At 52.8% G+C, this 14,236-nt stretch overlaps 1 protein-coding gene across 1 annotated transcript in view; it reads right to left on the bottom strand.

Annotated features, from left to right (window-relative positions):
- The window catches only part of SLC22A4 (solute carrier family 22 member 4), a 28,588-nt gene extending 14,802 nt beyond the window's left edge, over nt 1-13,786 (bottom strand). The window contains exons 1-3 of the mRNA XM_029998002.1: nt 13,343-13,786; nt 6,392-6,495; nt 4,558-4,712 (exon numbers count right to left, since the gene is read on the bottom strand). Of these exons, the coding sequence (XP_029853862.1) occupies nt 4,558-4,712; nt 6,392-6,495; nt 13,343-13,735 (652 nt within the window). The 5' untranslated portion in view covers nt 13,736-13,786. The remainder of the gene's footprint in view (nt 1-4,557; nt 4,713-6,391; nt 6,496-13,342) is intronic.
- Between the last annotated feature and the right edge of the window lie 450 nt (nt 13,787-14,236).

The following is a 14,236-nucleotide window of genomic DNA, read 5'->3' as shown; positions in this document are numbered from 1 at the left end:
TCACAGTGATGTTAATCTGGTGGGAGATTCCTCCAGATTTTTGTTGTGCATCTCCCCTGGAGCTGCCAAGGAAGCACCCATGAGACCAGCACCGTTTGGGCTCTTCCAGTGCCCCAGCAGTCTGGCAGAGTCTGATACAAAACCATTTTCAATGCTAAACATAGTTCTAACAGCAACATCTACGCAGTTTCTCTGTTATTACCATCGGTATTTGCTCACAGATCTAGCAGAGGATTCAGAGACCCGTGGGTCAGCGAGTTCTCCTCTATTGCGAAGGTTGGCAAAGTAAAAGAGAAACGGCAGACAGTGTCCTTTTGATGAAATAGTCTTGTTCACGTCTGCCAGGAGTTTAAACGAGCTGGGAACAAAAAATGAAGGCTACCGTGTGGAAACGCACAATGAAACATGAACCCTCTGTGGTTTGGTCCAAAGACACCAGGATGAGGGAATCCCAGTACTGGCTGATGGAGCACCCAGTCCAGCTCCCACCCGCAGTCGGAGGTGGATGCGAGCGCAAAGGTACGGAGCTGCTGGGATACCGGCAGTACCGCAGGGATGGGACCGAGCCTGCTGGTCAGCTAGTGCGTACTTGCAAACAGGTTGAGCTTGGAGTGCAAGAGTTTATGTCACCTTTTTTGTCCCTGTTTCAGCCTAGGAACGCACACCTGGACAGTTAAAGCAGCTCAGCCGATGGGCAGTAACTTGAATGTACGTTTAAAGGCCAACTGTTGCTTGGCACTGCAGTACTTGCCCGCAGCAGCAAGTCCCATATGTTCCAGCTGCATTAAACAGCTCATAACATCCACTCCTCGTGGGAAGGACTGAGCAGAGAGGACTGCAGTTATCTCCATTAGCGTCACTTCTGAAATACCGAGGTCCATGACTGTACACTAACTCCAGCCAAACTATTGGGTGAGCTGAAAGAGTTGTGCTAACTGAAGGAGCTTCACTCCTCCCTGGTCCTTCTCCCTGCCTGGCAAATCTGGTTCTGTCCTACCCAGCGGTTAGTGGGATGGCAGACAAGACCTGGGCTGCCCCGCAGCGCCGGCACCAGCGATAGCAGAGGTCACCTGCAGCACAGCACCGACCCACCCAGTACAGGAAAGCTGCTGGGACCTTCAGATGAAAAAGGGACTTCTGTTTGCTTTGATTAATGCATTGCCCGAGACAGATAAGGGCAGGCACGGGGAATGGCCGGCAGACTTTCAGGAGCCTTCCTGAAATGCTTGCCTAGGACATACCCTGCTCCCCCACTTAACCCATTTGGGATTTAAGATGCGGTTCACTGCCGAGCACTTCTGGAGGAGAGCAGGTCTGTGGATGGCAGACTGACATGGGTCCTTCGGCATGAAAGGACGTGAATTTACAGTGAGGTGGGAACAAACTTCACGGTTATTTTTTGGAACAGAAGGCTGGAATGTTGGACCGGCACATCACGGGCTACAGGACACAACCAGGGAAGATGCCATCTTCTAATAACGCTACTGTCCCAGTAGCCAGGCAGCAGTCCATGAAAGCATCCTACAACCACTGCATCACATGCAGCCTAGCACCAACCTAATATCTAGTAATAAAAATTGAGACTGTTGTAAGCCTTCAAGAGCTCCTCATGTCTTTTCCAATAAAATACCTAGTCACTGCTTAACAAAATGCACAGATGCCCTCACTTCTTGCTGAGCCCTCAGCCCTGGGTGTACAGAGCTCTCCTCTCCATCAGGAGCACTGCAAGGGCCGTAACTCCCACAGTTTTGTCCGGACTCAAAAAGCAAACAACACTGAGCAAACAGGAGGGTCTCAAGAAATCTGGAGAGCATATTTTAGTTATGTAGCGTGGTAAAAACTCCAACATTTAATATTGCAGAGAAAATGGAAAAAATACCAACGGCTGAAAAAAACCCTCCTATTTGATAGCTACAGGAATTTTCATTTTAGAAACATAGGGTAACTGAATAAAGTCACAGTAAGAAAACTGAAAATAAGAACTCCTGGGGATAACATGAGTGTGTGAGGATAAATTATAACATCTTCCTCTACTGATTGCTGTTGTTTAGAGGGGCTCTCTTGGGAGAGGTCTGATACCTGAAACATTGGTTTATACCTATTAAATGTTACATTAGAATTTGTGGCAATTCAAAACCAATATGAGATGACATCTTTCAACTACAATTCTATTCTCTCCTGCCTCCTCTCCTCTCTCATTCTCCTGGCCAAGGCATAACAATTCTGGGACGATACCAACATGCTTTCACAAACCTACGTAGTGTTTTACGGTCCCAGAACTTGAACACAACAGTTTTGAGCACAGAAAACAACCGAGGCCTAAAGCTAAGGAAAAATGCTGCAGAGAGAAATTTCACAGGCTGCGGTTGCAAAGAAAAAGAAAAATTCTCTACAGAAGTTCACCAACAGCTTAGGGGGGGGGAAAACTATTCTCACGAGGGTGGGCAGCAATAGTGCGAAGGGCAGGAAGAGCGCGGGTGGCTGAGGGTGCTGGAACAGGGTCTGGGCTACGCACGGGGGGGGCAACACAGATTTGGATGTTGGAAGCTGGAATGACAGGAGAAACCTGTGCTGAGGTGGCCGCTTCAAAAAAAAACCCAAAAACCCCACCTCACTTGGGGACGGAGGGTGCCAGGGCTGCAGCACGGCCAGCGTCAACGGGGACTTTACACGTGCCGGTGTCCCCGCTGCCCTCCCCAGCGCAGGTCACAGCCCTGCCCGCTGTCGGGTGAAACAAGGGAAGCATCTCCAGCGCATCCCATAATCAGGATGGGCTTTCTTAAGGAGTTACTTTTCTTTTCGTGGGTATAGTCTCCTATCCAGCACCTCTGTCGTGTGTGCCACGGGCAGAGGTCAGGGCATGCCGACCACGCGGCTTCGCAGGACAGGGTGGGAAGGACCATCCTCCGTTAGTGCCTCCCTCCTTACCGATGACAGGCGGCTGACGACTCGCTTAAATTAGGAAACTAATGTCCAATTTAGTTTAGATTAATCCTGCGCTTAGTAACAGCCTCAAGGCTGCTGGGGAACAGCCAGCATGGCCAGCGGCCGAGGCACCTGCCTCTCCGCTCCCAGGGAGTCATCGCTGCTGCAACAACTCTACGGAAAACAGGATGGCAGAAGAGACAACGCAAGGGATAAAGTGCCAGTGAACTGCAGCTGTGCAATTAAACAAACCTAACGTTACTTTGGGAGACCCGGTCCTCTCTCTCAGCAGCGGGGGCATTTGGCCAGTGGGGTGCTCCGGGCCCCCCCACAGCTTTGCCTCTGCCGAGCGCTGAGGCAGCATCCCAATCCGCAACCCGGGGCAGCTGTGGAGCTAAATTCCTGCCTGATCAGATCCCGCACCCCCATTAGAGGGACTCGTGCTACACAGACCCCGAGTGCTTCCAAGAGGATTTTCAGCCAAGCCAGCGCTCCTGACCCAGCGCCGTACCTCCCAGCCTTCCCACGGCAGGCGTTCGCTCCGGCTCCGTCAGCTCCACACAAGAGTTAACTACCGGGACAGAGGGAGCAGTGGCAACCGTGATGGCAATGGCAAGGGATCTCCCTGCTGACAGCCTGACCTACTTAATCCTCCCTCCACCACTCGCAGCGGTGACTCACGGCTGCCCCAGGACACGATGCCGTATTCCCTCCGTAGCACTGATTTCATGTTATGCTCTTCTGCTCTATTTTTCCCCGTTAAAGCCTCATGGGGTAGGAAAGAACAGCATTAACTATTAGTACACGGTTTTAATTTAGACTAGCTCACATTACGATCTACAAATTGTAATTTTGACACCACCGGTTTAACAGCTGAGATAAATATATATGCGCACTTTAAAGACAGCTCTTGCAAATCCCAGCTCCCCCCAAGGTCCGTAATTTACCCATGCAGTCACCTTTCCTGAAAACCCTGTGACTAGCAGGAGACTCTGCAGGGTCCCCCCTTCTCCTGGGGGTCCCCCCTTCCCCACAGGGTCCCCAGGCAGCGACTGCGGCCGTGCAGCCTCCCCGTGGCCACTGGCTCTTTCTTCCTATGCTCCCCGGAGAAAACAAAACAAACCTTGGCCTCTAAAATTAGGGGCTTTATCGCTAACCTCGGCACCGAGACCAGTGACTTTATGGCTAACGGGGCTCTGACGCCCACCCGGCTCCTCCGCTCCGGTCCCCCACACACATTCGTGATGCCTGGAAATGCTGGTTTGCCCCAAGGCTTTAAACCCAGGTATGCACTGACCCCTCCGCAAAGGGGCAGAGAGGCAGGGAGGGATACAAATGCCTTCTCTATCTCAGACCTGCTTCTGCTGATAACAAACCCTGAACGCTGCCTTGAACGTCTTCTCCAAAGAGGAGGAAATGAATGTTTCTTTAGGGTCTTCTTGCTCTCTTCTTTTTCTCTAAACCTATAGAAAGTAAAGGCTTGAAGTACCCAAGAGCAATCATACTGGCCTAAATTAGGAATTGCACCAGTGAGGATTTACTGCTGCCTAGTTAAATGATGCAGGTTCAGAGGGAAAAAAAAAACAACAGTACATTAAGCAAGCATTTAATCTAACACAGACATACTCATACCCAGTATGAAGGCCACCACGTAGTTAGAGATCTGTCCCATCCCCACTATGAGAAAGAGCACTGTGAACATCTCCCAGCTGGTAGAGAAGATCTGCAGGAAGCTGAAGCCAGTCTGCACGGCCATCGTTAAGAAAAGGATATTCTTCCTGCCAAACCTTTTGCAAAAGATAAAGATTGTTATTGAAACGGCATGTATTTATGGAGCGAGGCTATGAAAGAGAGCTCGAGGGAGCACAAATATCCAACCTCAAGTGATGCAGCTTAGCACAACCTGAGGTCTGGTTCGTCTTAAAGAATTTTGTTTATTATTTTCATAAGCACTAAAAAAAATTCAAGTTTCCAAGACCCAGGAAATAAACCAAGAAGAAAAATTAAGAGCAGAAACTTCAGGGAGCTGCTAGACAGGGACTAAGGAGAATAGACAGCAGTACATAAGTGAGACACATGAAGATTGCAAGCCACGCAGCCGAAAGTGAAGAAATGATGGCTTTTAGGCTACTGGCGTCTATACATTGCAACACCATTACACTTTGAAAGTGTTAAATAGCTTTATCAACGGGTTTCAGTCTCTCTCAGTTGCCAAACATATCGCATCCTTTCCCTCACCTGCTTCTCTGCATTAGAAGTACGTAGCATTTTCTTACGGAAAGGTAAGAGCAAGCTTACGTAGGGGTTTGCACGCCTGTGTGCTGGCCCAGGGCACGCTGCCCTCTGCACCGATGCTGCACGGGACGCGTCGCCGGCTGCAGCAGCACAGGGGAAATCACTCAGGTACAGGCTTAGAGCATACCCCTTTACTGACAAACCGTTAAAAAAATATATATATTCAACGAATAGCTCCTGCTAGAAGGTGACTGGGCTCTCGGGGGGGCTGACCGGCCGTACCACCGCCGGGACATGCACACTTTCTCAGATGTTCCCCAGTGGGCACATGGCCTCAAGTGGGATTTAGTGATTATCTCGTCTCCCTTTCAAACAGTAACACCGACTGACTTCTGCACTGGGGGCAGGAGTCAGGAGATTAAATTCGGATCACATGGAATTTAACACTGGAGGCTTTAGGATTAAGACTCCCATCGAGTTTTGAAACCCCTCTGCTAAACACCCAGAGGAGCACTGAAACTCTTATGAATTCCTCACTAATAGGCAGCAGCCAAAGCAGTATTTGAGACCCTGACATAATGTTATAGAAAAAAGGCTATGGGATGTATAAAGAGGGAAGCAGAGACTCACAGAAGGAAGATATATTCTGCATTTGATACTTGTAAGGCCAGAACTTCAATACTGCCAAGATAATTGCCAAGTGCCTGTAATGTTTTCTTGATATTTTGCACCTACTTAGTTAGATGGTATGACATGATTGCTATCCATTTACAGGTTATCTTTTTTTCTTCCTCTTGGATATGCTTACTTTATTTCCAGCAAACCTTCTCTTCTATGCAGAGCTTCCATTCAAAGGACAAGTTTCTATCCTGCAGCTCTAAGAATGGACTGTCAATTAATGTGAGACAAAGAACAACATCTTTTAAACTACTAAAAAGGCCGGATAAAGAAACAAATGTGGTCATGAAGTGAAAACCACCACATCAACCTGCAAAGCAGCCGCATGGGCTCCTGGCGGAGGTCAGTTCTTGGTCTCCTGAAGCGCCCAAGAGGCAGTAATCCTACATCTGGGGTAGATCAAGGTTGGGATTTTTGAAGAAGCCAGGCCAGTTACCTCATTTTGATCAAAACTCAGAGAACTGGACATTTAACTCCTTTGCACCTCTTAAATACAACTGCACCAGCCACGGTACCAGGTCTGCCCTGCGCAGAGCGAGAGCAGCGGCGTTACCTGTCCGAGAGCTGCCCCGAGATGAAGGAGCCGATGAGGACCCCCACGAAGAAGAGGGAGGTGGTCAGCGGGGCTTTCCAGTCATCCTCGCACACCAGGTTCCACTGCAAGAGAAGGGCCCATGCTCAGATGCAGCCGCAACGCTGCGTCGAGCCTCACACAGGCGCAGGAGTTATTGGCTGGAGACACACGCATTTCCATGTAATTTAATTTAGTTCCCCCACACCCACATTTCCACCCATCGCTGGCACCAGCACTGTTTTCATGGCGAAGGTCGCTGCTGGAACACCCTGCTTAAAGCACAAAAAAAAAAAAAAAAAAAAAAAAAAAAAAAAAGCGGTTGCCTCCCCAGGCAAGCCCCATCAGGCCAAAACGCCAGCAGCCATCCGATGGGACTCCATCACCTCCGAAGTGGGTGAGCGGCCAGCAATGCCAAACCCGATGGGCAGTCGGTACATGCAGCCCAGGGGCTGCCCTGGCCCCGTTTCCAGCACGATCTCCCCACCACGCGCCCGTCAGCCCCCCCCGACACCCAGAGCCTGGCTCCCCATGGCCCGAGATGCTCCCCATTAGAAAACCAGATCGATGGAGAAGGGTGAAGGACTGCCCCATCCCCAGCTAGGGACAGTTTCCAGTTTACCTGACCTCTGCCAGCACAAACCCCACTGCATTTCTATAACTTCTGGGGTTGACAAAACATATGCAAGACGACACACACAATGAAATCTCTTTTCCTGCGCTGATGTGCTTCCAAATTCCTTTCCATCCCCACAACCTGCAGGGCTGACTCACTGCCCATCACTCAGCCTTGCGACCGGACCCGGCTGGGGCTGGAGGCTTAGGACATGAGCCAGCGTGGAAACTTCCACCTAAAGCCGCTCGTAACCCCAGACAAGGTTTAAAAAAATAAAAACAGCATCATGAGTCTCTGTCCACCGACGTTACAGCCGAGTGTGTTTCTGCCGCAGCTTGCTCCCATCCCAGTGACTAATCTTCTCCTTAAGGCATGCCTGCCAGGAGCACTTACAGATAGACTTCAAACTTGTCAGTCTCAGATTAGATAACTCTACCACAAAGGTAAGCTAATTAGATCACAGATCAAAGGATAGCATAATTTTAATAATTAGCCATGCTACCAGAGAGCAGGGACACCGCCCACACCAGCGCTCACGCTGTGCTCGGGGAAGGGATGTGCCGAGCCATCTCCGCAAGCGGTGGCCGAGCCCAGGCAAAGGCAGAAACCTCCCCTCTGGGCTGCTCAGGCTCCTCAGCTCAGCTGCAGGCAACAACAAAGAGCAACTCGTGCATTACGAAGAGACCCAGGTGCCATCTGACAGCACTGCGAGTCCTGCCAAAACCAAACCGAACAACCGATGGGTCGGCAGCTGGGCTTCACTTCTGCTGCAGAAGAACACAAGCAGAAGTAAACCCCAAAGCAAGGGGCGATGCGGTGTAGTTCAATGCAGTTTGCTCCAGACCATAGTTTAGGAAAGAGATGCAAGCAATGCCTATTTTTGGGCAGAATGAAGGTAGGCGGCCAGCGGTGGGGAGCCGGTATCTCTGCCCCTCCGCCCAGCTTGCAAAGTAACAGCAGCTACAGGACAAAAAGAGATTAACTGTGCCCATGCCTCTTCGTGAGAAACACACAAAGTCTTTAACACAAGAGTATTGAGATTTGAAGACTGAAACGTGCCTCCGATACTTAAATCTGATTAATAACAAAAAGAAACATACAGCAGCCGTTTCTGTAAAATATTTTCTTGTCCTTGCTGGGAAGGGAGAGATGGCGAGATGTGGGCCCATCTGGGCACGCACCTGCCTTTATCTTTGCTGTGTTTGATATGGTGAATGGCAGCATGCGGGTCGGTAGGGCTCTGATATGTTCAAGGATGCTAGTCACAAAAATATATACAGGGATCTGTTTCACATGTCAAAGAAAACTGAGATTTCTGTAAAGAAACCTGGTGGAAATCAAACTCCGTATTTAAAACGAAGCAAAATTCAGCTGCAGGAAACACAGCGTTAGAAGTAAGCGTTCCTTTACATGGCGCAAGCAGGGAAGAAGCCAAGGCGGCAGAGGGGCTGCTTCTGCAAGCTGTGGGAGCTGCAGGAGCTCCGCGCCAGCCGAGCTCACCTGGCCCCCACACTACAGAGATGTTTTGCTACGTCCTGCTGCCCCCCCTCTTCCCTGCTCTGGGAAAGCTGGTGACTAATGAAGTGGCAGAATTTGCAGCCAATAAAGACCATTATTAATTATCTGGGTGCGGAGCACCCCGCTCCGGGGCCGCCGGTGCAGCACCTGGTCCTGGACCTTCAGACTTCAGTCGCTCAAGGTTAAGGGTCTGTGTTTTTAAAATGCCTCCACCGTGCCAAAGGCACTTTGGCTGTAAAATAAACCCAGCTAAATAATAACTTGCCCATGAAACTGAGTTGCTTCCTGTGTTTCCCTGGTGCCAAATGCCTCCTACCCAGCTGTTCACTCTACCTTTTCCCATGACATACTGCACAGACAGCAAAAATTCACTGTATAGGGTCAAGTCTTTAAAATTTGTGGGATGTGGTAAAGAGCACGCAGCAGCTGTCTGGCTGGAGAGGGGTCACTGTTTGCAGGAACTCGCTGTATTTGACCAGAAAACACACAAATGCAATCAAATCCATCTGACTCCAAGTATACCCGAAGCTCTTGAGTGAAAAAACCACACCAGCTATTCTAGAACCCATACCACACACAGCATGCGGGACCGGGGCGATGATCTATACAGCCCGACTCTATAGGTACACCTACCTCATCTTCTCCCAAAACACCAGCCTCCCCTCCCCAACGGCGCTTGCTCTGATGGAGGCTCATGCCCTTGCACCGCACAGTGACCAAGTGGTAAGATTTCACTTGTGCTTCAATGTATAGGGCTTTAAGGTGTTCATTGCATGCTGACTCCTTGCAAGCAGTTACTTGGGAAAAAATGAAATTTAACTTATTTGACCTTTTCCTCCGAGGCTGCGTCCATCACAGCCAGCACCGAGCACACCACGGGCACAAGAGCTACAGCCCAGCCACAGCTAAACCACCTACAGCTGGAACTTCCAAACTGTACTGGAGTAATTATTCATTAACCAGAAAATAAGTAATTCTGTAATGTCCCTGGCTAAGCATACTGGAGAGCAAAGTTCATGTAAGCTTCCAAGCAAGTGCTTTGAACACTAGGAATCAGAGCTGCTTGAGAAGAACACTGTTAAATCACTTTATTGCCCTCAAATCCCTCCAACCCTTTCCCACAAGCTCGCAGCTACTGGAAGAGCCAATTCTGCCGGGTGCTGCTGGCAGGAACACTATGCTATGGATGGAGAAGCTTTCTGAAAAACTGAAACTGCCAGAGAAGGTGCCCTGACTGCCCAAAGCAACCCCGCCGCCTGCTTTCTCAATCAGAAATCACTAACCATCCTGAGTATCAGCCTGTTCACATTGGAGAAGAAAACACTAGTGGAGCCTTCTGTAAATGGCCAAGGCTGTAAACCAGGGAAAATCTGACCTGGTTTCCAAGAGTAAATCTGAAGACAAAGAGCTCAAGAGATATTAAAAAAATATTCACAGATTGCCCCGTGCGGCATCCCGGGCACCAAGTCCCGCAATGAGACCGGGTCCGCTCAGTGCACGAGTGACGAGCACAGACACCTCCGTGCCCAAGCGCAGGTCGGGCTACCGGTGCTGGGTAGGGCTGCTCACCGCTGCTGGAAAAAGCTGTAAGGGTATGGAAAACCCCTTCAGACTCCTTCAAACCACAGCAACTGATATGCAGCTTCTCACCTCTGCCCGTCCCAAAAGCTCCTGGTTTCTGCCTTCACCGAGAAGTCAGCGCCAGGTCTGGGACAGGGGACTGAGCAGGGTAACGCAGGCGAGAGGCGAGCAAGAGGCGAGAAGCCCCAGCAAAGCCTTTGGCACTCGCTCTGCCCTTTGCAGGGGTCTTGCGACAGTGCCTGGGGTACGTGCCGTGCCTCGGTGGTGGCAAGCAGCCCAGCGAGCGTGTCCCCAGGGAGCGGCACTGGAAGACAACCTAGCTCAAGGGAATTAACTGGATGCCAACGCCCTGCTCCAAAGAGCAAAACTGGTGCTTGAACCTCTGATTAATGTCAGGTCTGAGCATCATTATCTGGAATGAAAGCAGAAGCAGGTTAAGTTCCAGACCAAAAAACCCCAGCATAACAAAACCACACGTCTTAACGTTTAAATTAATTTCAAAGCACAGGTGGTGAGAGAGAAGCAGCCCTGCTTTGGGGTTAGGACCTGCTAGATCAGCTCAAGCCCTCTTGGGCCAGTGCGGGTGGCACCAACTCAGTGCAGCGGGCACCTTCTTAGGCAGAAAACAGCAATTTTATCTTGGGACAACTGGAGGAGGTGCAGCGGACGGGGAGCTGCCCTGGAGGCAGGGGGAGGCAGCTGGGCCAAGGGGCTCCTGCGCCCCAGGAGCCTGCCGAGGTGCCCGGCTGAGCCTTGCGAAGCAAATGGAAACCCTGCAGCCCCTTCATCTCAGCTGCCTGATCACACCTACCCCCAGGTTTCCACTTGCTCATCATCACACTTACAGACTCATTCTTATCAGCCTGGCCTGATGATCTCCTTTTTCACCTGTGCTGTGGACACATTCACTTTTCCACCATCAGCTCCACTTTAAGACCAAGCAGATGACTGGGTCTGGGATCGTCCGTTTGCAAGGTTTACCACGTCCCTGCAGACCAAGAAAACCGGTGCTGAGCTGGCATCTCCCAGCCTGTTCCTTTCAAGCAGCAATAACAACAGGATTTGATGCAACTGCACAAATCCAGCGCTTAATCCTGTACCATCAAGTTTTGTTCCTCAGCTGAGTTCTTGACCTTAAGAAGTTTCTTCACTGAGCTTTCCTGATGGCATGTCCTGCCTTGTCTTTCCTAATACAGAGGAAAATGTTGGGTACAAAAATAATCATCTCAAGTTTAACTGAACTGCTTCTTTTCAGGCTTTCATCAGTGCCTGTTTTTGTTGTTTTAAAACCAAATTCTGCATTTTTTCCAAATGTCCATGACAATTTTAAAACAAAACAAGTATCTTTCTTTTCCATCTGGCTTACAGATGGGAACCTGGCACTTGGTTTCCATCTCTGAATGTGCTATTGCCTCTCTGGCGTGCCCCGGGCCCTGTGGCAAACCCCACCGCTGCGTCCCATCCGAATCCGGCACGGAAGGTTCTTGTTTGGCATCTGCCAACACAAGTTGTTTGCTGCTCGTTAAGAAGGAATAGCATTTCTCCTCCCTTTGCTCGATTTACTGTCTCCCTGAGAGCAACTGCTAACTCCAAACCACAGATTATGAGTTCACAGCCAATCCCGGGACAATCTGGCCTCCCTCCAGCAGCGAGTGCCGCGGCACTGCCTGTGCCGGCGGTGGCTACCGGGCATCGACCACGCGGCCGTGCCAGCCCACGGGTTACAGCCGGGCACGTCTGCACGCAACACGTGGGCTGCAGCCAGGCTGCCGCTAGTGCTCGCCCACGGCCAGGAGCGGGACGAGCTTCCCAAGCACCTCCTGCCTCGATTTGGTGTTGTGAGGGATCCCTGGCAACTAAGCACGACTGCCGGCACAAATGGCAAGAGATAGGCACTCAAAGGTGTCACGCGTGCCAACGGCTTTGCTTTGGGCACGCGAGAGGAGACTGGCATCCTCCGCCCGCGTCCTGCTCTCCCCTAACCTGGGGTCGTTCCCCACTCGCCTCCCTCCCCACATGCTTCAGTGCAGCTGAGCCCACGTCTGCACACCCCCGGCACAGACCGGGTCCCCGGGGCACAGACCCGCAGCCACGCACCTCTCGGTCAGGACCTTTCCTGGCTGTGTCCCCGTGCAACATTCTTTGGTGGCAGATGTTGCTGCTGAGTCACAGGGACTCGAGACGAGGGCCAGACGCTCGCTCCCTGCCGTGCCATGCACCCCGAGCGTGAGCCATCGGTGGTGAGCAGGGCGTCCCTCGGCACGCTGCTCGGCCAAACGAGCCCACCGGCTGCCGAACGCAAATGCTGGCTAGAGCGAGGATAAGCCCGCTAGTCCTTGAACCCCCTCAAACAACACAAAAGAGCAGCAGCAACCCTGCAGCTATAGAGGAATTCTGTTTTCCTCCTCTGCAAGAGCTCTGCGCTCCCTGCCAGCGCGGGCAGAAAGACAGACAGTGTGTCCCTGCCGCTGCGCCGCAGCACAGCCAGAGAACCCAAAGAAGCGCTTACACGACCTGTCACCACCGATGTTCCCACAAGACACCCTGTACAAAGGATGCCATTGTACGGTCTTCAAAACCGAGCCAACAGCTTGGCTGCAGCCTGGGGGCCAGGCTGGCGCAGGAGCTGGGTGCAGCAAGCTGGGCACACCGCAGGCAGCGACCACGGCACCTGCCTCGCAGCAACTCGCCTGACCCAGCGCCGACGGCCACCAAAGCCGCCGGCATGGCTGGCAGCACCAGTACAGGGTGCTGGGACCAGCAAGGGGCCACCGCTGCCCTAGCCCCAGCCGGGCTGTTTGCGTGTTTACAAAAAAGCGTCGATGCCCCCATCCGCAGCGACGCTGGGAACAAGCGATTGCAACGGATGGAAAGTTCACCGGGACGGTCAGCACGCTGGCAGAAGGAAACTACCGGGCTTCTATTTTCAGCCTTTGCTACCTCCTCCACAGACAAGCCCTCTCCAAACAAAACAACCTGAAGTTTCAATGGCAAACCTGAGATAATATGGACGAGCGGCTCCCGCCGAGGCCCTTCACCCCACGCATCCCTCCCTCTCCCCGGAGCACCGCATCCACCCGCACCCCTTCCCGCAGCCGCCTGACCGGCCGCTTGCTGCTCCCTGTCCCCCCCAAAACCCCGGCACAGCCTCTCCCCGGGGAACACCGGCGCTGGGGTTGGGGAGGGGGGGGGGGAGGAAAGTCTCCGCGGCCGCGCACCTCGGTGACGATGGTGGAGCGGTAGACGTCGCGGCTGTACTCCCAGCCGTCCAGGCAGGGCTCCTGCTCCAGCGACCCCAGCTCCACGTCGGAGCCGGGCCGCAGCCCCAGCGCCGAGAAGTTGGCGAGCGCGGCCAGGCGGTACCGGCGGCAGCGGCTCGGCGCCGCCCGCCCTTCCCGCAGCTCCAGCGGGATGCTGGCGTTGCGCCATTCGCCGCTCAGGTTGGCCCCGCGGGGCACGGCGCACCGGTGCTCGGGGGTCCCGGCCAGGAAGACGGCCGACATCCCGTTGAAGCCGTTGGGGACGATGCTGGCGCTGAGGAGGAAGAAGACGAGCCGCTGGAAGAGGCCCCACTCGCCCAGGAAAGCGGTGGCCGCATCGTAGTCGCGCATGGCGCGGCCCCCGCCGCTCTTCCGCGCCTCTGCGCGCACCGCGGATGCCCCGCGCGGCGGCTCGGCCCCGCCCCGCCCCGCCCCGCCCCGCCCCGCGGAGGCGGTGCGTCCCCGCTCCCGGGGGGAGGCAAGAGGGGGCGGCAGCATCCCCGGAGCCTTCCCCCGGGGCCGGAGGGCACCTCGGCACCCACGTTTGCCCCGCAGCCGGCTCCCGACCTTTCCAAGGAAGTGTTTATCCCTCGTTTTGTTTGGGTTTTTTGGGGTTTTTTTTGGGGTTTGGGGATTTTGGGGGTTTTTTTGGTGGTTGTTTTTTTTTTTCTTCAATCCCAGATTTATTTCAATTTATTTCAATTTATTTCATTTATTTCATTTATTTCCCTGGTGGCAGGCTCGGGGACCCACGGCAGGCAGGGCTGCACCGGTACCGGCAGCTCACCATCCGCGCCCGGTAAGAAATCGGCGCCCAGTGGGATTGTCCGGGAGCAACGCGATGGCCCTGCC

This window comes from Aquila chrysaetos, chromosome 22 (assembly GCF_900496995.4).
Source record: "Aquila chrysaetos chrysaetos chromosome 22, bAquChr1.4, whole genome shotgun sequence".
NCBI classification, from domain to species: Eukaryota; Metazoa; Chordata; class Aves; order Accipitriformes; family Accipitridae; genus Aquila; species Aquila chrysaetos.
The sequence above is the reverse complement of the archived record's forward strand: the minus strand, read 5'-3'. Positions and strand labels throughout refer to the sequence as shown.